Source organism: Hylaeus anthracinus, unplaced genomic scaffold (genome assembly GCF_026225885.1).
Source record: "Hylaeus anthracinus isolate JK02 unplaced genomic scaffold, UHH_iyHylAnth1.0_haploid 0, whole genome shotgun sequence".
Lineage (NCBI taxonomy): Eukaryota > Metazoa > Arthropoda > Insecta > Hymenoptera > Colletidae > Hylaeus > Hylaeus anthracinus.
Window position 1 is genome coordinate 25,467,597 of NW_026533254.1, and position 22,924 is coordinate 25,490,520.

A 22,924-nucleotide genomic window follows, 5' to 3' on the forward strand; every position below is an offset into this window, starting at 1 on the left:
GACAGTATGTACATTAACGATATTCAACATTGTAGTCGCCACCAAAAGCTACACCAAACCTACTCAGACAGTATATACATTAATGATATTCAACTTTTCAGACTCTACCAAAAACTACACCAAACATACTCAGACAGTATGTACATTAACGATATTCAACATTACTACCAAAAACTCTACCAAAAACTACATTAAACATACTCAGACAGTATATACATTAATAACATTCAACATTGCAGACTCTACCAAAAACTACACCAAACCTACTCAGACAATATGTACATGAACGGTGTTAAATATTGCCGGTCCCACTGAAAACCACCCCAAGCCTATTCAGACAGTATTTCTCAGGATTCTATTGTCACGAATGCTAAACTTGGATCGACTTTGAAAATGAGATCTCTAATTTGAGATTTCCCTTTGCCTCAACGACAATCATTTTATCGACACTTGGAGTTCCAAAGAAGTGAAATCTAAAAAGGAAACGTAGCGAGTCTCGAGTGCAAAGGGTTAAATTTCAAATTCAGAGGTCGATTTACTCGACGAAACGATCGGGTTTGCAACTCGTTTTCGATTAAAACTATACTTTGCTATGAATATTCTCATCGTAGGTACATTCGCGGTGGCTTCGATACTGGAGTGGTCCGTGGTGTATCGCTTTATCGCGAGTCGTTAACATTCGATACTCGAAATCGATAAAAATAACAATGTTGTTAGCATCGATGCTATCAAAGACGACGGACAAACATTTCGAGCACGGCATCGTTGTAGCGATTATGATAGCGATCTAGAGATATCGACAATTTATTATTTCTCGCGGTTCCCCTCTGTTACGCACATACCGGCTGCTTCGAAATTAACCCTCATATGTACGGACTCGTGAAGAATTGAAAATTAGGAAGAATTCCATTTAAGAAGAATGGGCATCCATGTCAACGGAGTGTCTAAAAAAAATTATTTTTCTAATTTGAGGAATCGATTTAGACATATTATATAACAAAATGGATTACCAACAATATATCAATGTGGGATATCATCTAATTTTACAGTTTAATCAAAAAATGTTATTTCTTATAGTGTCCGAATATTTTCGTGACCGACGATACGGATACCAGATAAAAAGGCCTCGAGTGCAATGGGTTAAATTTCAAATTCAGAGAGCGATTTACTCGAGCATCAAGTGTCGTCGTGGTTACACCGTGTCGATCCCGTCGCTATCGAAATCAGGTAAATCCCTGGTACGTAAATGAAACGGTATCGCTGGTCCACAGGTGACCTTCAACAAAAGGAAATTCGGGGTGATGAAGAAAGCGTACGAGCTGTCGGTGCTCTGCGACTGCGAGATCGCCCTGATTATCTTCAGTTCGAGTAACAAGCTGTACCAGTATGCGAGCACCGACATGGACAAGGTCCTTCTCAAGTACACCGAGTACAACGAACCCCACGAGTCTCTCACCAACAAGAATATCATCGAGGTGAGCCGATTTCTCCTCAGTAATCGTCAAGGTTCCGTGGAAACCGCCGAATTATACCTTCCCAAAAACCGTCGATGTCGCGAACGAAACGGATAACAATTCCCGCGTGTACTGGCTACGAATCACGAGAAAATATTAGTTTCTTGTAATCAGAAATTCCTAGTTTCTTGAAATTTATCTTAATCTTGAAAATGAACGAACTTCGCTCTTACGCGGACCAACAATTGCTATAAAAATTTAAACTATCGAGGTAGAAACGAAAAGAAAAGCGATTCCGGCGGGTACAAACGATTGCTAAAGAATCGGGAAAAACCGATTTCGAAAATCTCGATGTCGGGTGCTGACCATTTTTTGAATTTTTTTTCAATTATTAATTGGTCGAGGTACAAACGAAACTATTGGAGGTACAATCAAGGTACTAACGAAATGCTATCGTTTTCTATAAAAAAAAAAATTAATTTTCGAAAAGTCGGGTGCCAAGTTCACGTAGCTTCATCTATCGCGTTCGTTCGATCGTGTTCGAGGACGATTCGCGCATGCTCGACGAGCACGGACGTTAGCCGGAAGGTGTCGATCGTGTACCGGTTGAATGAGAGATTCACAGTGAAAAAATGTCTCGATCCTCCCCGCGGTCCCGTATCATCACTGGTCGTTAACTTTTTCAGTCGTCGATCGTCGAGATTACGTCTAGCCTCTGCGCCGGATCTACGCGCGTATAAGACGCTTCCTGCGTTGGCCGTTTTTCGCGCGGTTTGTTATTTGTACGGGGCATTAGAAAAGACTAATGGCCAGCGTTTCCAGGTCCATTAATCGCAACTAATAATCCGTCGTTCGTTTTAGCTTCAAAATTTAATTTGAAATTCAAGAATCCGGGTCGATACAAGGAGGTCCTGTTTTCAATATTCTTTTTACTCCTCGATAGAAACGAAGTGTTTAACATTTTATCTACCGAACTATTTAGAAACAGTCTTCGATTAAAAAAAAAAGAATTTTCTACGGTGGTATATGCAAATCTAGGCCGACAAAATAATTCCTCCATACTGTCGCTGGGTACATCGAAAGCCAAGTCTGTCTCCAAACACTAAGTAGATAATCATCGAGACAGTAAATAAATTCGAATAGCTAAATACTGCGATTATAAAATATGAATAGGCTCCCGGTAAATAAAGTGCGTACATTTTGCGCCGTGAGTCGGTCCAGAAATGATTTGGATGTTTTTAAGATACCACGGTGAGTAAAGGAGAAGAAAAAATAACGTAGATGCAGGTCTGCGACTGTTGCGCGTGCAGGACGAACGTCTCGACGACGTTCGAAGTCCCTTTAATCCTGCACGTGCACGAATACCGAGTCGCGACCGGTTGTAATCGAACCCGAAGTGGTTCGTATTTCCACGCTGCTCGAAATAATTAGAGGATCGCTTATCGGAACAACTATGTTGTCCGAGGAGCTGCGAAACGGATCAAGAGCAGAGAGAAATGGGGGGAGGGGATTAAGATACTTACGGCAGCTGTTCGCATGTTTATAGATACGAGAATTATTAGCGAAGATAATTGAATCGAGTAGAGAATCGAGTAGAGGTAATAGATAGCCGTAAAGATAGATAGTGTTAAAATAAGCAAGATTACAGTGATGTCTCCGTAAATGCACAAATTTGTCTACGATAAATGCACAATTTTGTCTACGATAAATGCACAGAAACCATCCCCTCCACCAATTGGGGGGTATAACCTCTTGAGGGGTCCCGGAGTTCGATCGCCGAACCAGTGTAACATGATCCAGGATCACTCGTTGAGACAATTTAACGCAATGCTGAAACTTTGTTATTATTAACTTTTTCGTTGTAAAACATTTACCGTCATATTCCTGGCATTCTTCTGATTAAAATGAGCCCAAACACGACGTAATTCGCAACATGTTTACTTGTAACGACTTACTGTGTTTTATACAGGGTGTCTGAAAAATGTTGGAGGTCCTTGAAAGGGGTGTTAATATCTCCTTAACGAAGCCTCGGACAACATTTTCGCTAAGAAAAGAGTTGTTTCAAATCACCTCCTGAACCAACCCTTTCAAGGTGTTACAACATTTTTGGGACACCCTGTATATCCTAGAACACTAACTAAAAACAGACGCCTGGTAAATATCGTCCGAATTATATCGTGTTTGGTCTCATTTTACTCAGAAAAATGTCGGGAGTAGGATGGTGAAAGTTTTACAACAAAAAAAGTTAATAATAAAAAAGGTTTCATCGTTACGTTATATTGTCTCATTGACATACCCTGGTGTTTTCGCCCCGTCCTCTTCTTTATTCGCTCTCCTCCTCTACGTTCGAATGCTCGTCGGCAAACATCAGAGAATATACGAACTCTACGACAAATGTACAAGTTCGGTCCCGTGCTTGTGTATTTATGGAGACATTACTGCATCGACACACCGATATCGCGAACTAGACCCTAAGAATGTATCGAAATTGTCGAGGTGGGAAAGGTTTGGGGAACGCCGCGAGCGTCGTACAGATAAAAGCGCAATAGTTATTTGTCGCGTTAGGCTCGTTTCGCGTGCGAATGATTAAGTATACAAGACCCGGTCGACGACGAGCGAAAACGCGGGATTAGAATGCTAGTCTCCACTGTTAGCGTTTAAATTAACGTGCATGCGAAGGTTGAGTGCCCTCGGGCGGTGTGGTCACGTGAACCTGTCTGCTGACACTTGCAGGCACTCAACAAGAAGGAACATAAGGGTGCCATGTCTCCAGAAAGTCCGGAGCCCGATGCGATCGAATACAATCTCACTCCGCGTACGGAAGCCAAATACACCAAGATCGACGAGGAGTTCCAGCTGATGATGCAGAGGCACCAGCACAACGGCACTCGGGTGAGTACAGCGATCGTCTCTTCCCACGCTCAACTCTTCGAGTTCTGCTATTCGATTACCGCTAACGCGATGGTGACAGTAGCAATGATCACGTGACGACAATTATTATTACGACGAGGATGAGTATGGTAACAAAAATTCATGACTATAACCACGACGATGGCTATGACTACAAGAAAAGATCTCTTTAACAATAATTGAGCGTCCTCCGCTAATCGTTCGAAATTTCCATTTCGAAATTTTCTTCATTTTTCCCGTAATGTCTCGTTAATCGCACAAGCTCGGGACTGACGTTGTGCGACTACCGTGGACATCGTTCTTTGATGTTTGCCGACGAGCTTGAAACGTAAAGAAGGACAGCGAATAAAGAAGAGAACGATGAAACTTTTTTATTATTAACTTTTTTGTTGTCAAACCTTTACCATCATATTCCTGACACTTTCCTGATTAAAATGAGACCAAACACGATGTAATTCGGATGATATTTACCATGCATCTATTTTTAGTTAGTGTTCTACGATATACAGGGTGTCCCAAAAATGTTGGAGGTTTTTGAAAGGGCCGAGGCTTCGAGGCTGGGGCTTCCTTAAGGAAAAAGTTGTGTCAAATCATTCCCCTGAACCACCCCTTTCAAAGACCTCCAACATTTTTTAGACACCCTGTATAATACACAATAAGTCGTTACAAGTAAACATGTTGCGAATTACGTCGTGTTTGGACTCATTTTAATCAGAAGAATGCCAGGAATATGACGGTAAAAGCTTTTAAACAAAAAAGTTAATAATAACAAAGTTTCAGCATTGGGTTAAATTTGTATCACCGGGTGATCCCGGATCATGTTACACTGCTCAGCGATCGAACTCCGGGACCCCTTTAAGAAGAATAACTCCACCCCCCATGATAGGGGCTGTGCACTTATCGTGGAGAAATCGGTGCGCTTATCGTGGAGAAATCAGTGCACTTATCGTGGAGAAATCGGTGCGCTTATCGTGGAGAAATCGGTGCGCTTATCGTGGAGAAATCGGTGCACTTATCGTGGAGAAATCGGTGCACTTATCGTGGAGAAATTGGTGCGCTTAACGAGACACTACTGTACTCCCACTCGCGTCCCGAAACGATAGAATTGTAACTTTCCTTTTCTCTCCGCCTACTTTAAACAAAAACCTTTATCTTTTCTACTCCTTAATTGCACCTGGCATTTCCGAAAACGCGAGAGATCGTTTCCTCGCGCTGGAAGCGACGTTCGAACGTCTCCGCGCGGTCCTCGATAAGAGAACGGATTGGATATGATTCATCGAGCATTATGAAAGCGTTTACAAACTGTCGATATCGCTGGGAGATAGGAAACAGTTGGCCAGCCTGAAACGAGGATTACTCGAAACGAAATGCATCTTGGAAACAAGGTCGAGAGCGGCACGAGGTTTACATATTATATTAGGCCTGGGACTATTTGAATATTTTATGGGTGCTCGAATGTTGCCAATGATTCCCGAGCATTAGCGCTGGTTTACTAACGCACGAGTAACGACGCTCAAACAATAATATTGGAACAACGGTTTCGAATGGCAGCGCTAAAATATTAATAATCGAATAGTATTTCGAATACTACTGCTCCGATAGCGATATCCGATTACACGTTCTGTTAAACTTGTAAAAGTCGGCCAAAAATATTGCGGCTACAAGAATCTCCGCGCGCACGCGAAACCGATTGTTCGCAGATGGTTAGGCGCGCTTCACTTTGGGAACCTCTGGTCCAGAGTTTTCACATGACTTGGCTGCAATTCGTTAGTCCTCGTGGTTACGTTTATTAGCTTTCAACGGGCCTCCATCAGACGTCATCGGGCCGCGCAATTTGTCACCGACAGAACTCGATTTAATTCACGCCGTTTATTATCGTAACGCGAACAAGCAAATTTACCCAATACTCGTTTGCTGCCCGGTACCATCTCGCTACGTGCCATCGTATAAACTCGAATCCTTGTTCCTTGGACGAGCGAGCAGTTATGAGTCACAGCCAGTTTCCCTTACTACACCTCAAAGTTAAAAGACACCTCATCGCTAAAAGAAAGACATTACAAATCCAGTTGATGGAAGTAGAATACGTTTATTCCTGACTTGTTAATATTCGTCAATTATCCTATAATGAAATCGGTGTTAATGACGTATTCTTTGATTTGCTACGATTTCAGGCAATGGGACAATCTAATTACGCTCTACCCGTATCTGTACCAGTGAATAGTTACGGCGAATCTCTACTTGGATCTAGTCCTCAAATGGCACACACCAGCATTTCTCCACGACCGTCGTCTTCTGAAACAGACTCAGGTACGATACAAGCGGATAAACATTTCTAGAAAAATCCCTTGGCTTGGTTAGACGTTCTCTTTCGCCCTAAACCAAGTCGAGGATCCAGTGTAAGACTCATTCATTTTTTCGAACAATATTAACGAGCTATGGTTTTATCTGTTCAGTGTATCCACCGGGAGGGATGTTAGAGATGAGCAACGGATACCCTCCATCGGCGTCACCGCTCGGAGGTTCACCTAGTCCAGGACCTTCGCCGGCGCTGGGAGTCGGAGGCAGTGGGAATAAAGGCAGCAATCAGTCTAGGCATTCGCCGCAACCACCGCCTCCACCCCCGCCGCCTCATCCTCACAGGACTAATCTTCGAGTAGTTATTCCAACACCTCTTACGCAACCTCTTTCCGAAGACACTAGTTACGATGTGAGTCTATCACCGTCGCCTCACAAATGAAACGGGTATTCGATCAACGCGAGAATGCTACGCAGGCTTGTGAACAAAGGGCCTAGCCGATTAAGATGGTCAAAACTGCCCTCAGAGTAAAATTTTAACCCTCTTAGCTTGTTCGTGAGGGTAGTTACAGGGTAAAATAGATTTTACGCTTTTCGGCGCATTTTCCGATCTGAAATGCGTTCTAAAATTCTGAAAAAAAGTCTGACACGTTCCGGATCCTAAGGCGCATTTTTGTGAATTTTTTCAGATTTTTTCGTTGCAAACTGTGGTCGTGAAAAAATGATAAAATGTCGATAAAATCGGAAAAACATTTTCTTCTCAAAAGTATGAAGACATGCTATTCTACTGTTCGGTTCCCCGATAAAGTACTATAACAGGCGATGTCGTAAATTTTTTTTAAATTTTTTGCTCGGCTGCTTCATTGTCAAAAACAATAAATACTCGCAGCGAACACGTCGAAAAAATTCAGTTTTTATTGTTTTTGACAATGAAGCAACCGAACAAAAATATTTTTAAAAATTGATCACACTGCCTGTTATAGTACTCTATCGGGGAACCGAACAGTAGAATAGCATGTCTTCATATTTTTGAGAAGAAAATGTTTTTCCGATTTTTTCGAGGTTTTATCATTTTTCACGACCACAGTTTGCAACGAAAAAATCTGAAAAAATTCTCAAAAATGCGCCTTAGGATCCGGAACGTGTCAGATTTTTTTCAGAATTTTAGAACGCATTTCAGATCGGAAAATGCGCCGAAAAGCGTAAAATCTATTTTACCCTGTAACTACCCTCACGGGCAAGCTAAGAGGGTTAAAATTTTACTCAGGAGGGTTTTTCTTGGTCAGCTTTCGAATGATACAAGAGCTATTGAAGAAGCTCTAAGGGCAGTTTTGACCATCTTAATCGGCTAGGCCCTTTGTAGTTTTTACGGACAAAATGCTCTATCAAAATTTGTATGTCAAGGATTTGCATGTGGTCGACCAATCACAGAACGATGCGACGAAATCATTGCAAATGGTTGCGAAACGTCACGAACTTTTTCGAATACCCGATATTATCATTTCTGTCGTGGTCCATGTTCATCGGCATTCGCGTCGTCCAGAAGCTCGGAACTAACGTCTAGTCTACGCTATTTAAATAGTGTAAATATTCGGATATCTAATCACTGTATAAAATATTCAAATTGGAAGATTCTCTTAATGACGTACTAACCAGAGCTGGGTAAAATACGTATTTTAAATAGTAAATAGTAAATAAATATTTTATTTCGGATCGTGCAAGTAGTTTTTTAAATAAAATATTTTATTTGTCATAAGAAATTATTAAGTTAATATTTCAAATAATATTTTATTTGAAAAACACTGAAAATATCTGTGCCATAGTTCGGAATATTTTATTTTACTAAATTATAGCGTGCAAGAAATACATATATCGAATTGAGTAACTCCTCCTTTTTCGAAGTTGGATAAAAAATATATTTGTTTTGGTAATCTAAAACGAACGAAGTACTTTTCCTCTGCATTATAAACGTACATTCAATGTAGTTCTTCAATGAATACTTCTATTAAGAATCTTTAATAAGGATCTTCATAAAATGAATGATGGAAAGTTCTCCATCTGTATGTCATACATACACAGTTTATTTTCAAATTAAGCACTATGGAAAGTATTCTAAAGTTTATGCTTTATGTTATTAAAATAAAACATATTTTATTTTACGTGTTAGATTATCAAAATAAAATATTTTATTTGCTGAAATTTTATATCCCATTTGAAATACTATTTTATTTGAATTATGAAGAATCTATTATTTGAACTAGTATATAAAATATATATATTCTACAAATATTAACCACCCCTGGTTCTAACCCGTATATGTATCAGGACATCTTTGTTAAATTTTTCCACGTGCATATCACAGTCCGAATAATAATTTCTAAATAACCGGAAGATTGTCTTGTTCTAACAACTTTATTTCGTTGTTTTCATGTACGCAGAGTGGCCATGCACAATCCTCGTTGAATACGCCGGTGGTAGCACTGCAAACGCCATCAGTTCCAGCTGGTTACTCTAGCTTTGGGCCAACGGATTATTCCTCGGACCTTGGAAGTCTAGCATGGTCTCATCAGAGGTACGTTGATGACTTATCAATGTATTCAGCAGCCACCATGTCCAGCATCAGGTAAATCATATTTCATACTTACTGTTGCGAAAGAAAACTATATGTCCAGGTGGTCTATGATTCTTCTCCAAGATCTTCAAACTATTCAAAGATCTTCTCAATTATTAACGCATATCTTCCTTCGAGAACTTACTCGTTTTTGTCTTTGCGAAAAAAAGAAGCAAAAATTATTTACATAATTCGTTTATATATATAGCTCGACTTACCTTTGTCAAAGGTTGAAAGCATACGATAACGTCCACTAGGGTTTCTATAGTTTTTTTTCTCGTTTTGACTGTCGTTTGCACGCCAGTGAATCACACGAGTGTACAATGTTACGTTCATCTTTGTTTGCGCTCATTAATTTGTTTTTTTTTTTTCCTCTCATGCTTCAATTGCTAGAGATGAAATAATTACCGAGTTACTACAATTACTTGCTTACTAACAAACAGCTGGTTATTGGTAAGAAAATTGGTTGCGGTAATAATACGCGATATTTTGTGTTTCAGTGGTCTTCCTCATCTAGCTGTGTCGAGTAGTACACCACCGCCAGCCACGTCGCCCTTACCGGTGAAGATAAAAAGCGAACCGATCAGTCCACCCAGAGATCCGCTCGGTGGTAGCAGCGGTTCGAACAGTAGCGGGCCCACCACCGCCAGCAATCTTCACCACACGACTCTGAACGTTGGACCGTCGTCCAGCACCGGCGGTCCGCCACCGCACCACGTACCTCATCCCGGGCCGCAGTCGTTGAATCTTGTCTCGAGCAGACCTAGCAGTAATCCACCTCCGTCTCATTCCGGGAGCATAACGCCAACGAATCTACCGTCACCGGGCAGTGGCTCTGTGGCGGACATAAGAACGAGCCACTCCGGCGGAAACGGAGGGAACAATTCAGACTATGAGAACGGACCGCTGATGAAGCGTTCCAGAATCACTGAGGGCTGGGCGACTTAATGTTGAAACCACCGCCACGTGGTCACGCTCGGTCATTTCATAAATCTCTCTACGTACAACGGCGTATAGTGCTTGTGAAGTTCCAGGACTCGAAGTCGTAGACTCGTTTGACACGTTTTGGCCGATCCCATCCCCCGACACGGTTTTTTTGGTGCGCGAGGAACGATCGTGTCACGGTTCCGGTTCGGTGGATTTGGGGAAAAAGAAAGAAAAAAAAAAAATGAAAACAGTAATTTTGTTTATATATATATATAAACGACATGTAAATTTATATATATATATTTTCAAAGCCCACACACACAACAATGCGTTTGTTTGACGATTAAATACGGTGCCATAATGTTGAAGCGTTACACGTATATAGATATTATATATGTATATATATATATGATGAAATACGTACATATATATATATGTATATATATATTTTCATGTATATAATACAAAGTTGTTTGTATATATGTCATTAATTCATTGTCATTTTCTTCGTGATATGGCATTGTGTCTTTGATACTTGTCGCTACGGCGAGGGTTATTCCTTTAGAGTGGAATAGACGGAAAAGGAATAGGCGTGTGTTTAATGAATTTTTATCGCTCCAGGAGCGGGAGCGTTTCGAGATACCGGACCTGGGTAAATTTAATTTAAAAATAAAAAAAGAAAGAAAGAAATAGGAAATCGTTTGTTCGAACAACATCTCGATTTCTTATTCATTCAAATTCGTCTGGAAGTAATAGAAATTATACGATCCTAACCTCTGAAGGTGTGTAATAAATAACACGGTGAAATAAGATCGCACGCGTTATTTGAGACGGTATTTCGAACGTTATTTTTAAGAGTGCCTGGGTCCGTACGGGGTAAGTGCATCGACAACCGAATTTCTTGATAGAGCTTGCGAACGTCTATAATTTACGGTAGGGAATTACCAGTAATTGTACTTTGTTACTTGTTTTTTTTTTTTTTTTTTTTTTTTTTGTGCGTTATGGTAGATAGACGAGTCCGCGGCATAATCCGTTAATTGATGTTTTACAAAGCAATGCCGGAAGCAATGAACATATAATGTCTTTTTAATTGAATGCCTAGTCAGAGAATAATGATATTCGATTAGTGGTAGAAATTTTATCCTACAATTATTTTCTTTTTTTTTTTCTTTTTTTTTTGTAAATTGCAATATTTCTTTCCTTTGCTTAAGAACCGTACTTTTCTTTAAAAGATATAAGGAATCTTGCAACTTTTATTATAAAAGATTATACACGTATTGTAGATGATTTTATATTCGTTTTAACGATTCGTTGAGTAACCGTCGGTTTGTTTTTTTTATAATAGTGGAGTCTCTTTCTTTTCTTTTTTTTTTTCATTTTTTTTTTTAGCGAACTAATTAACGGTCTATGCCCGCTAATGAAACGATAAATGATAAATCGGCTGCTGTACTCAAAATAATTACGATATTCTGTAGAACACGATTGGAAATTAATATATTGATTATTACGAGGTAATAGGCGAGATATATGCATATTATATAGTGTTGATTATTAAAAAAAAAAAAAAAAATAGGTATATACACGCAAACTCGCATATGTATACATACATACGTACGTTATATACATTTTCCACAAATATTTTGCACATTTGATATGAAAGAAGAAATAAGACGTAACACGAGAGAAGAGATTTGCAACCCTTAAAGCCTAAAATCGTGCACAACGAGAACACGTTCTAGCGAGTGTGTATCTTCTGAACAATCACGGTGGACAAATGTGACGCTTAACCCTCTAACTCTACAGATTCGATCACCTAATCGTTCGACTCGAACGTGTTAATTCGTGAGTTATACAAACAACCAAGAATTGGATTTAAGTTTCGGATAGACAAAACAAAATTCACGCGACACGGGGGTTAAACGATTCGTTTGAATCTATATTAACGATTAAAAAAGAAAAAAGGAAAAACCCAACTTGATCTCTTAACAGCGCATAGCGGAAATCCGTAGAACACTTTGGCGAGACAAGGGTTGCAATTGTAAAATACCGAGTTGTCTTCTTCCTGGTTAAAACTGCTTCGGAATGGTCTCAGCCTATGCTTTACTCAATCTCAGGATGTGTCCTGGTCTGAGCTGCTCTCAAGAGTCGTATTTGGTACATTACTTGTAATTAACGTAATTAATGGAATACACAAACGGTATATGAATAAATAGTGCCTGGCACCATTTGTGGCCCTCCTTTCGGGTGACTTGCCCACGTTGTCCGCACAAGACGACGCGTCGATGAGATTCGTGTAAGAGAGAGAAGAAACAAAAATGGGGTGCATAGTCGAAAGGGAAATGTATGAAACAGGAACACGAGACATGGGATTAACGGGGAGGGGTGGGAGATATAAAGTTTATCGTACCTACATTACCATTAGGGGAATCGTAGACTTTGTTTTACAGCGTTCTCTCGACGAACCGACAACCTGGGAAGTCAGTCTTTATTATATTGTAACCGAAGATTATATATATATATATATACGTACGTTAAACAAAAGAAAGAAGACTCGTATAATCTTCGATATTAACTTGTTCTTTACTAACGTATATTAGGAACGTATCTGATGACTGTACGAACAATCGGTGTGCGAAACATAAGATATAATGTATAGTCACTAATAATTAATCACAAATTTTTAAGATGATCACAAAGTGCAATCTCTTAGCCAACACACTTTTTTATCAAAGAGGAAGAAAAAAAAAAGTATAAAGAAATTGTTATTTTTCATAACGAAAAAAAGTAAGATTTAATGTATTAAAACACTATATGTATATATATATATACACACACACATGTATATGTATACATACGTGTATGTCTCCACTAGTTATTAAACATTTTCCTATTGACACAAAATTTTATTGTATTTGAACTGATATATAATATATGTATCGATACATATTATATATGCCTCTCTGAACGTAAGTGTACATGGCTGAATTCAATTCTCTAAAGATAATCTGCGATACTTTGCATCGGTTCCAGATACTTCTTAGCGGCGACAGGTGGATCGTTGAATAATATAATTATTCTTAATTACATTATTAATTACCTAATATTGTACAACCATTTTCTCGGCGTAGTTACAGGATCACTATTACGTGCTTCATCGTTTTGTATAACGACAGGCTGTTTGCACAAAAAAAAACGGAAAATAGAATATATAGAAATAGAGAAACTCGATACTCGATTCGAGGTATGAAAATGTATTCGAAGCGTTATGGCACAATTAATCTCGAGTATACATCAAACACACTGCCAGTCGTAAGTTTGAGACCACTACGAACGAACACCTAATTACTTTACGGAAATCGGATGGGTTCTACGCAAGATTTCTTGCACAAGTGGAACGTTATATTTTTCGCAAAAATAAGAAAATATTGGCCCGTTTTGCTCGGTTAGCTTCGATCGTTGTAACTGCTGGCGTAAGAAAGAGTAGCTTCAAGCTTACGACCCAACGTGAACATTCATTGTCTCCATAGTCGATGTTGCACAATATCCGAAATTCGACGTCAGTTGCGTATTTATTTGTACATCGTCGTGAAGCACGCGATACGTGAAACCGTATCGAGAGAAGTTTGTTGACACGATCCACCGGCCCTCAGTCTCACGAAGCGAATAGGCAAGGATTACATTTGCTTACCGATCTATTTTACTGTAAGACACAAGATAAAAATAAAATATACGTAGCGATACCTCTAAAGGTAGGGAACTTGTTAAATGGTGTACGTTAACGATACCATTGTACGTACATTTTAATGTATATTTTTAATATGAAGTATCCATAAGTTACACACACGTGAGAGCAAATTTGATGTGTAATCTTGTTCGGCACAACCGAGTTCAATGTTGAGAAGAAAGGAAACAAAAGACGAAAGATATACTTGACGAACATATCTCCCAAAGACAAAAACGATTGGAAATATTCTTGCTTCTTCGAGCTTGCAGAATTCTTGTGAAATAATTTCGTCGTTGTAAAAACGAGCCATAAACGAGCCCTTCGAAGTCTCGTTCTTGCAACGCCGAATCTACGTTACCCGGTGTTAGTAATAAAAATGTTGCTGGTCTTATAACGTTAATTAGAGGTTATTTACCTATTTATTGATGGGGTGGATGTTTAGGGTTACTCTTTAAGTTTCAAAGAACATGTGTACAGAAGAAGTCGAACGAAGTAAATTGTTTTTAGCGTTCGTTTCGTCATAATTGACCGTACGGTTGTGCCTCCCAAGACTTTTAACGAAAATATTCGATGCATAAAGCGACGGGCGATTATCGTAGTTAAAACTCAGAGACTATTGAAGTTGTTGGAACGCTGTGAATGAAATGGACCATCATTAGAAATGTTGTCGTATGCGTAAATACCGCGGGGAGGGGAGGGGGGGGGAGTAGGGGGAAGAAACAATTACGTAGATAACAGGTAGAGCTTTTGTACGGGAGCAAAGTTGTTGGATAAGACCGTCAATCGGACGTTTTTATCGGACTTGTGTGAATTTGAACGGACGCTCGCTTCGACTCTTCTTCCTTCGTTCTCGTCTACCTCTTCGATACCACCGTTAGATGATGCGTTAACGAATCGATAATGCGATTATGTACAGTTTTCTTCTTGGTCCATTTTACGACCTAACCAATAGATTTGAATGATCAGCCATGGTTAGATCGGAACGATCGCGGATGTTTAGTTATCTAGTTGACTCACTGACCTTTCGTGCCTTGAAATTGAAAGAAATTGAAATCTCTTGGGAATCAATAGTTTTAAACGGTCTCTACGTTTATCAATCGTTCGGATGCGACCAGTTTCTAAAAGAAACGTGTTAAATCGACTAAAATGTATAACAAATGTACCTCTGAAGTTTGGAACACTCGATTTCACAAACTTCTCTCATTCTTCATCGAAATTTAACCCTTTGATACCATAGAAGGAAGAAAAGTCGTATCGAGTATCTCGAGTTTGACGTTATTGACTCGATTGAATATACCGATCTATATATATATATATATATACATATATACGTACGTGTATATATATACGTATATGTATATATGTATATGTATACATGTATATATATATATATACATAGTAAATCGAAACGTAAATGCACGGCACAAGTATCAGATCACTATAAGGGTGTAGCGAAACGAGTCTAAAAGAAAGAAAAAAGTGAAAAAAAAAAATGGAATCTACAGAGTTAAGTGTACTAGCCACAACTGTTGTCACCGCAAAGTAAAATAAAAGAAACAAATTATTCTGTATGTACATATACACGTCTATATACATATATGTATGTATATGTAAACGTAAGGTTTAAATACTGAACATATCTGTAAAGCCACGTAGCATCACCAATTTTTAAAACTAATTCAACATATTGCCATTTTATTGTTAACCATTGTCCGTGCATTTTGAAATTGGCCGATCGACGACCACGTTGAAACGGGTAGCGTTTTGTCTTTCTTGTAAATAGAGAGGGGGGGGAACGCGAATGAACATAAACGGAGAAGAAGAAAAAAACGAACGGGCAAAGGGTAGAGAGAGAGAAAGAGAGAGAGAGAGAGAGAGAGAGAGAGAAAGAAAGAAAGAGAGAACGAGAGAGAGAGAGAGAGAGAGAGAGAGAGAGAGAGAGAGAGAGAAAGAGAGAACGAGAGAGAGAGAGAGAGAGAGAGAGAGAGAGAGAGAGAGAGAGAGAAAGAAAGAGAGAACGAGAGAGAGAGAGAGAGAGAGAGAGAGAGAGAGAGAGAGAGAGAGAGAAGGTTACGAAATGTGTATATATATATATATATCTTATATATATATTCTTATATATACATATATATGTCTCCCTTATCGATGAAGTTCGCGTATCCAGCCCCCCTCCCCCTCCCCCCTCCCCCCCCGAAAAATTAAAAACCGCTATTTGTATGTTCTCTCGCGACGAAGCAGTTTCAAAATGCGGGACCAGGCGAATGGTTATCAACATACTTTTTAAATAAAGTTCAAACGAGAAAAGAAAAGAACATTATTGCGTAGCGATACTGTTATTTGTACGATATATAAATATATATGAAACGTTTACGTTGTACTGTTAAAGAAAGCGGCCCCCGATAACGACGCCACCACAAAAAAACAGCATCTCTAGCGGGCGAAAAAAATAAAAGCGAAAAAAAAAGTAAAAAAAAAAAAAAAAAAAAAAAAAAGTTCTAAATGGACCACTGTATGTATACCGATGAGAAACTTTAACCGCGTAACGTGCTAGATATTAAAAGTACTACGGCATATTATATAGTTGTGCGTTCGAGTAGACGATACAAGAAAAGAAACAAAAAGAAACAAAAAAAAAAAGAACAAAAAAAAGCATCAACAACAACAACAACAACAACAACACATTGCGAGACAGAAAGGAAAGTAATTTCGTATTTGTATAGTGCCATCGTGAAAAATCACCAATTAAGAGAGACGAACCGACTTTTTACATTAACGTTATCTTTTATTTCTTCGCATTGTTTTATTCTCTCATTACTTTCTCTCCTCCACCCACCCCCACCCCCACCCGCCACCCCCTAACCGGCATTCTCTCTTCTCTTCGCTCTGTTCTTCTTCTCGTTGTCTTTCCGCTTCCCTCGAACGAGTCTCTCTCGCCGATTCGTGCCTACGTTGTTTATCACGGCTCGCGGACAGGGCCCGCCGACTATTCGTCGAACGTTTTCTGTACTCGAGTGTCCGACGACTCTCGATAGCCATTCGAATACTTGGATACTTTTGTGCACACTAATCCGGTATCTGTAATACTCGTAGCGTACTGTGGAATGTAAACCAAGCTTGTTTCTTTCGTTTTTCTAAGTTCATCGTTATCCCGTCGGCTTCGTTTCGTATTCGTTTACGCGCGACATGTACGATATTTCGATAAAAGTAGACATACGTTTATACGTTTACCGTAAGGAGACACACGCCTCGAAACGCGATACTTCAATACCGACGAACGCGTACATGTATTCGAAGTTTATTCGCGGTATTCGAATACCCGTAGAAAGATCACTTTCACACGACGATACTGCGTATCGTCCAATTCGTTCATCTTCCTCGTAAGAAAAATGGATAATTATAGAGAACAGGTACATCCTCACCGATTTCGATGATTTTTCAATATGTTGTAGAAATCAACATTGCGAACAACTTTTTCCTATACATATAACCGTCGCTCGGCTTTGGTTTCCGAGATATTTGAAAAATATCATTGCTACTACTACAATGAATATTGCGTATAGCTACGCGTCTGTGGCAGCGTGCGTGTAAGCGTTCAGTCGTCGATTGTTCAGGCTCGGAATATACACGTACGCGTCTGCGAGTTCCCGTAATTTCGATGCGTATAATTTTCGCGCAAAATCCTTTTACAAAAATTGAAAAGCATATATGAAAAGCATAAACACCCCTCAGGCTAACCGTGTACACACCTGAGTGGTGCGCTGCAGTACTCGTTATTGGGGACTTCGTCACCAAACCCCCGACCGGGAGCGGGCCCCCGGAACCCCATTTTTTTACTGTACGAATACAGATCGTGCGCTACTTTATGTGTATAAATGAATTCGGAACAGATTGAAACACGAGCCGACCAGCGAGTGATAGATAACGCATACAGACTCACAGTCGCGTACGTGTATTCCGAGCCTAAACAATCGACGACTGAACGCTTACGCACACGCTGTCACGGACGCGTAGTTACACGCAATATTCATTGTTGTAGCAGCAATGGTATTTTTCAAATATCTCGGAAACTAAGGCCGAGCGACGGTTACATGTATAGGAAAAAGTTGTTCAAAATGTTGATTTCTACAACATATTTAAAAATCATCGAAATCGGTGAGGATGTACCTGTTCTCTACAGGGTGTCCCAAAAGTCGGGGAGGAGCCGGAAATGGGGGGTAGCTGAGACGATTCTGAACAACAATTTCCTTTGCAAAAATGTCGGATGGGGCTTCGTTAAGGAGATATTAAGCGAAAACCCCGACCAATCAGAGCGCGCGTAGACCGTTGGAGCGGCCGCGGTAGCGAAGGCTACGCGCTGGCGGCAATGTCCTTCGGTGCGCGTCGAGTCACTTGTTCGCGTCCAAGCGCGGCCGCCAGCGCGTAGCCTTCGCTACCGCTGCCGCTCCAACGGTCTACGCGCGCTCTGATTGGTCGGTGTTTTCTCTTAATATCTCCTGAACGAAGCCTCATCCGACATTTTTGCAAAGGAAATTGTTGTTCGGAATCGTCTCAGCTACCCCCCATTTCCGGCTCCTCCCCGACTTTTGGGACACCCTGTATAATTACCGAAAAATATCAGACATAACGATCGAAGAATTTACATGGATCGTTACAAAGTTGTTCGAATAAAATATGAAAAGCTCCCGTTTCTTCTCTTATATTATTAATAGGACGCACCCAATATTTTCTCTTAACTTTTCTCCTCTTAGTAGCTTTTTTATGTAGAAACCAAATGGATAAAGCTTCGATCACGTCCATTATCTCAGAAAGGTTTTCGCTAACTAAGAACGCGTGTTTCTCGAACGAGAAGATACGTTCAACTGGAAAACGTATGATCAACACCGAGCTTAGAAATTAGTTGGATAGAGTATCGCATAAGTGTCTTGCCGGCAGATACGTGTCGCATACGCGTATCGTCGTGTGAAAGAGCTCTAACGTATCCGACGAATTCGAATAGTCTTCAGCCCTGTGACGCGACCGAGTACCCTTAATTGATCAGTTATAGTCTGTACAGTCCCCGTATCTCTCGTCTTCTGTTCCTTCGTCGATGGGCACTCGATGCCACGCAAACGACGATACAACGTTTAATGGCTAACTATATAGCGTGGTCGCTGAATTGTCGATTTTATGCTAAAAATTCGCGATACAGCGACCGACAATTCGTCGCGTAAAATCGAGCACCGGCGAATCTCTTCTTTTGTTACGAGTGAAAAATCGAAAAGAAAGTCGCGCTAGAATGATTGCTCGACGAATTCAAAAATCCTAAAGGCATCTCTGATCCGAAGGTTTCGCTGTGTGTTTTAAGATCAGGAACCATAGAATTATTTCTTTCGGAAAGTGCTGTATTTATTTTTAGGAAAAGTACGATTCCAAGGAAACGGGAAAGAAGTATTCGCAGTTGCCCGATTCTTACGCGTTTCGTTGATGCGTACGTCGCGTCCCGTTGAGCTGTCGCGAAAAGACCGCTTAAAAACCGGGACAACGGATCCAAGTGTCGCGTGTGCGCGTGACGGATGCGCGGAACACTTGGGATCGTTTCCCGTCGTATATTTCGAGACAGCTTTTCCGTGGACTTCGTTGTACGTATCTCTTTGGTGCTCGACATATCTGATCGTTGTTAAATATTATATTATTGTCAGTACACTATAATCATCGTGATATCATGGTCATCTTCATCGTCATCGTCATCGCGATCATTACTGTTACTACTACTATTGCTATCACCCACCACTATTATTATCGCTATTGCTACTGCTACTATCGATTATGATTTTTATTATTATTATTATTATTATTAATATTAATATTATTATTATTATTATTAATATTATTATTATTATTATTAATGATCGTGACGAGCATACCGTTTATCGCCTATTACTCGGTCAGTGTGATAATTGTCGGAGTTTAGCGGTAATCAACAATTATTTCATACAGCTCTGTGCACATCACAAAACACACACGGAACATTGTAAACACGCATTGTGGTTATATTTCAGTGTACCAGCATAATGATATGATGTTTCCCATAGAATACATTTTACTTGGTTTTTATATTTGGCAGTATTTTATTTAAACGTCACTTGGGCACGCGCGAATCGCGTCAAACGTTTAATTCAACGAACGTGTATGTATATTTTTACGCGACAGTTGAAACAAGAGTTCCTTGTTTAAACTAACCCCGACAGTGATCACGAAAGTAATCTTAACCCTTTGCGCTCGAGCCATTTCTCTGTAGAATCGAAATCCGAGCCCATTTTCTGTAATTATATCTCTGTAAACACCAAAAACTCTGCTTCGAAAAGAAACATCCGAAAACCAGGGGTGCGTTGTATCCCGGTCGGGATGGAATTCCCTAGAATTTCAGAATACCGAATACACCCGGGATTCCCGGAATTTCGAAATCCCGTACATTTGGAATCCTGAAATTTTCCAGAATAACAACACTTTCGGAAACTTCAGATATTATTCTACATCCCGTGCGTCGTCGGGAATCTCGAATCAACTCGAGAATCCCGAATATTTTCGGGAATACCGCGCACCCTTACTGAAACCATTCACGACTCAACGTGTTATATATCATTTCGATTAATAATTGGCTGTATTTTGATGCGAGTAAAATTGTCGCCCTGGAGGCGCCACTCGAGCGCAAAGGGTTAAAAGTAATCTTAAAAAGCAAATCGTGTACTTAAACAATTTCACATCCACGTTGTCGAAACAATTAACGTGAACAAAGGTGAAAAAATTGAACGTTTCAGTTGCGATAGGTCGTTCCTAAACCGTTGACAATTATCAGAATTTTAATCGTTGGTAGGTTTTACGTGTAAAGGTGACAAGGTCGAGCCAAGGTCACGCCAAAGTCGCTGCCTGTACGCGAAGAGTACACTAGCGTTTATCACTCTAGCACTGTTTACCGTTATCAAGGTTCGCAGCATTCGCACGTGCCTGCCAAGTGTTAATCCAACACCTGCAGTTTTTTCGTCCGTTAAGTTTGTCGCAACAAACGATACCAATTATTTGAATTCCGTCGGATGTAGCGAGTACATGCGATGTACAATATACATGCGATGTTGGTGTACAAAAGACGATGGGAACTTGTAATATTTTTCTAACCGTTGACTGTTGACGAAAACCGTGTCTCTCGAGACGCTCAGAGCTTTAGTCGGTGGCGTGTACTTTCTAATCGGGACCGAGTTTTGAAGGATACCATGTCTAGAGATATGACGTGCGACCAAACGGGGTCGGTTTCCTGTAACGCGACAGCTCTAATGTACCTACACAATTACCTGTCCTGTTGTCTTCTTCGAAACTTTGGTCTGCCACGCGTGAAACGTCCGATCTGCGATTAGATCACCATTTCGACTCCAACTCTACAGGGTGTCCCAAAAATGTTGCGACGCCTTGAAAGGGGTGATTCAGGAGGTGATTTGGAACAACTTTTTCCTTAGCGAAAATGTTGTCCGAGGCTTCGTTGAGGAGATATTAAGCGAACAACCGCGACCAATCAGAGCGAGAGTATGCCGGTGGACCCCGCCCACGGTAGGCGTAAGCTACGCGCTAGGCGGCCGCCCTCCGCCGGCGTACTCGCGTTCCGATTGGTCCGGGGTTCTTCGCTTAATATCTCCGTAACGAAGCCTCGGACAACATTTTCGCTAAGGAAAAAGTTGTTTCAAATCACCTCCTGAACCATCCTTTTCAAGGTGTTGCAACATTTTTCGGACACCATGTACTTTTACACCCTATGCAACCGATCCAAAGAAAGCTACCGCGGTTACGTGAAAATCCAACGAGAGTTCGAAAACGAGAATTGTGAGAAGTATTTTATATGTGTGTGTACATAACGAATATTCTGTAACATACTAATATGTTACTTATTATACTTTTATTCAAATTGTTCGTGCATATTTTGCACATGTTTCGTGCATATTTTCCATATTTATCGTGCATAAACTTCCGTAGTCTACTTATTAAGAATGAATTTGCTTGAATTTAATGTAAAAGAAAATTACATTACTTTTCGGTCCCCCTAATAACAGGGGAAGCTTTCCCTTCGATGCGAAGGGTTACGTTACCACGAAACTCGCAGGACTTGGAGCTCCAGAATTCTGTACAAAGGAAGTTAAAAGGAACTTGAAAGCTCTATAGGAAGTTAAATACCCTGTTTTGTTGAAATAACATTGAAAGAAAACTACCAGACGTTTCACGCTTTGCAGATCAAAATAATATACACATACGGGTAGAACGAGTACGTATGTATTGTTGTGCGAACTGTATGTTTCTGTTGGCATATTCGACGTGTGCAAACTCGATCGAGTCACTCGTTTAAATAAATCGCAACATTTGTTTCTTGAACTACCGGAACAAATTTTCCCGAGGTTTCCGGTTGCTTACGAGTACCCGAACGTCCTTTTCGTTGTTGTTAAATGGAACGTCGGTACATCCGGAACCGGAAGTGAACGTTTGCTCACGTCAGAAATGTTCAACGGTTATGTAATAAAATAATAGTGTATGTTTGTGGCCAACGCGAAACTCTTCTTTCGGATCTGTGAACACGTTTCGTTCATTTTTCTCGTAATTGTCCACTCCGTGAACGTCTTTGTCCGTTTGTAACGTACATCTTAACTTTGTTGTTCGATGTTCCCAATTGTACCTCTGAAAACAAAAAACAACCGTAACACTTTTGAACGATCTTTCGATGTACTATCGTTGTTACCGTGCAGTACTTCTTTTTTGAAGATAGCAAGAATTTATCTTATCAAAGTTGCTAACAATTCACTTTACAAATGTTAATCATGGTTTTTTGTTCGCAACATGTTAATTAGTTGGAAATTTATAGGAAGCGATGAATCAGTCGACTACTTTTTCTATCTCTCAATTATTTTATTTAATACTTTGTACAAGTCTTTGATACGTTTTTATTTCTATTTTTTTTGTACACACATACACACACACACACACATTCTC

General features: G+C 40.0%; 1 protein-coding gene across 9 annotated transcripts in view; it reads left to right on the plus strand.

The window, feature by feature from the left end:
• The window catches only part of LOC128888115 (myocyte-specific enhancer factor 2), a 96,043-nt gene extending 84,312 nt beyond the window's left edge, over positions 1–11,731 (plus strand). For 6 of the 9 annotated variants that reach the window (XM_054144784.1, XM_054144763.1, XM_054144769.1 and 3 more), the window contains 6 exons: positions 1,272–1,475; positions 4,188–4,346; positions 6,536–6,671; positions 6,818–7,071; positions 9,098–9,282; positions 9,771–11,731. In XM_054144784.1, coding sequence (XP_054000759.1) covers positions 1,272–1,475; positions 4,188–4,346; positions 6,536–6,671; positions 6,818–7,071; positions 9,098–9,282; positions 9,771–10,218 — 1,386 coding nt within the window. In that variant the 3' untranslated portion in view covers positions 10,219–11,731. The remainder of the gene's footprint in view (positions 1–1,271; positions 1,476–4,187; positions 4,347–6,535; positions 6,672–6,817; positions 7,072–9,097; positions 9,283–9,770) is intronic. The other 3 variants (XM_054144810.1, XM_054144793.1, XM_054144801.1) reach the window with 3 other exon arrangements.
• Positions 11,732–22,924: the final 11,193 nt, after the last annotated feature.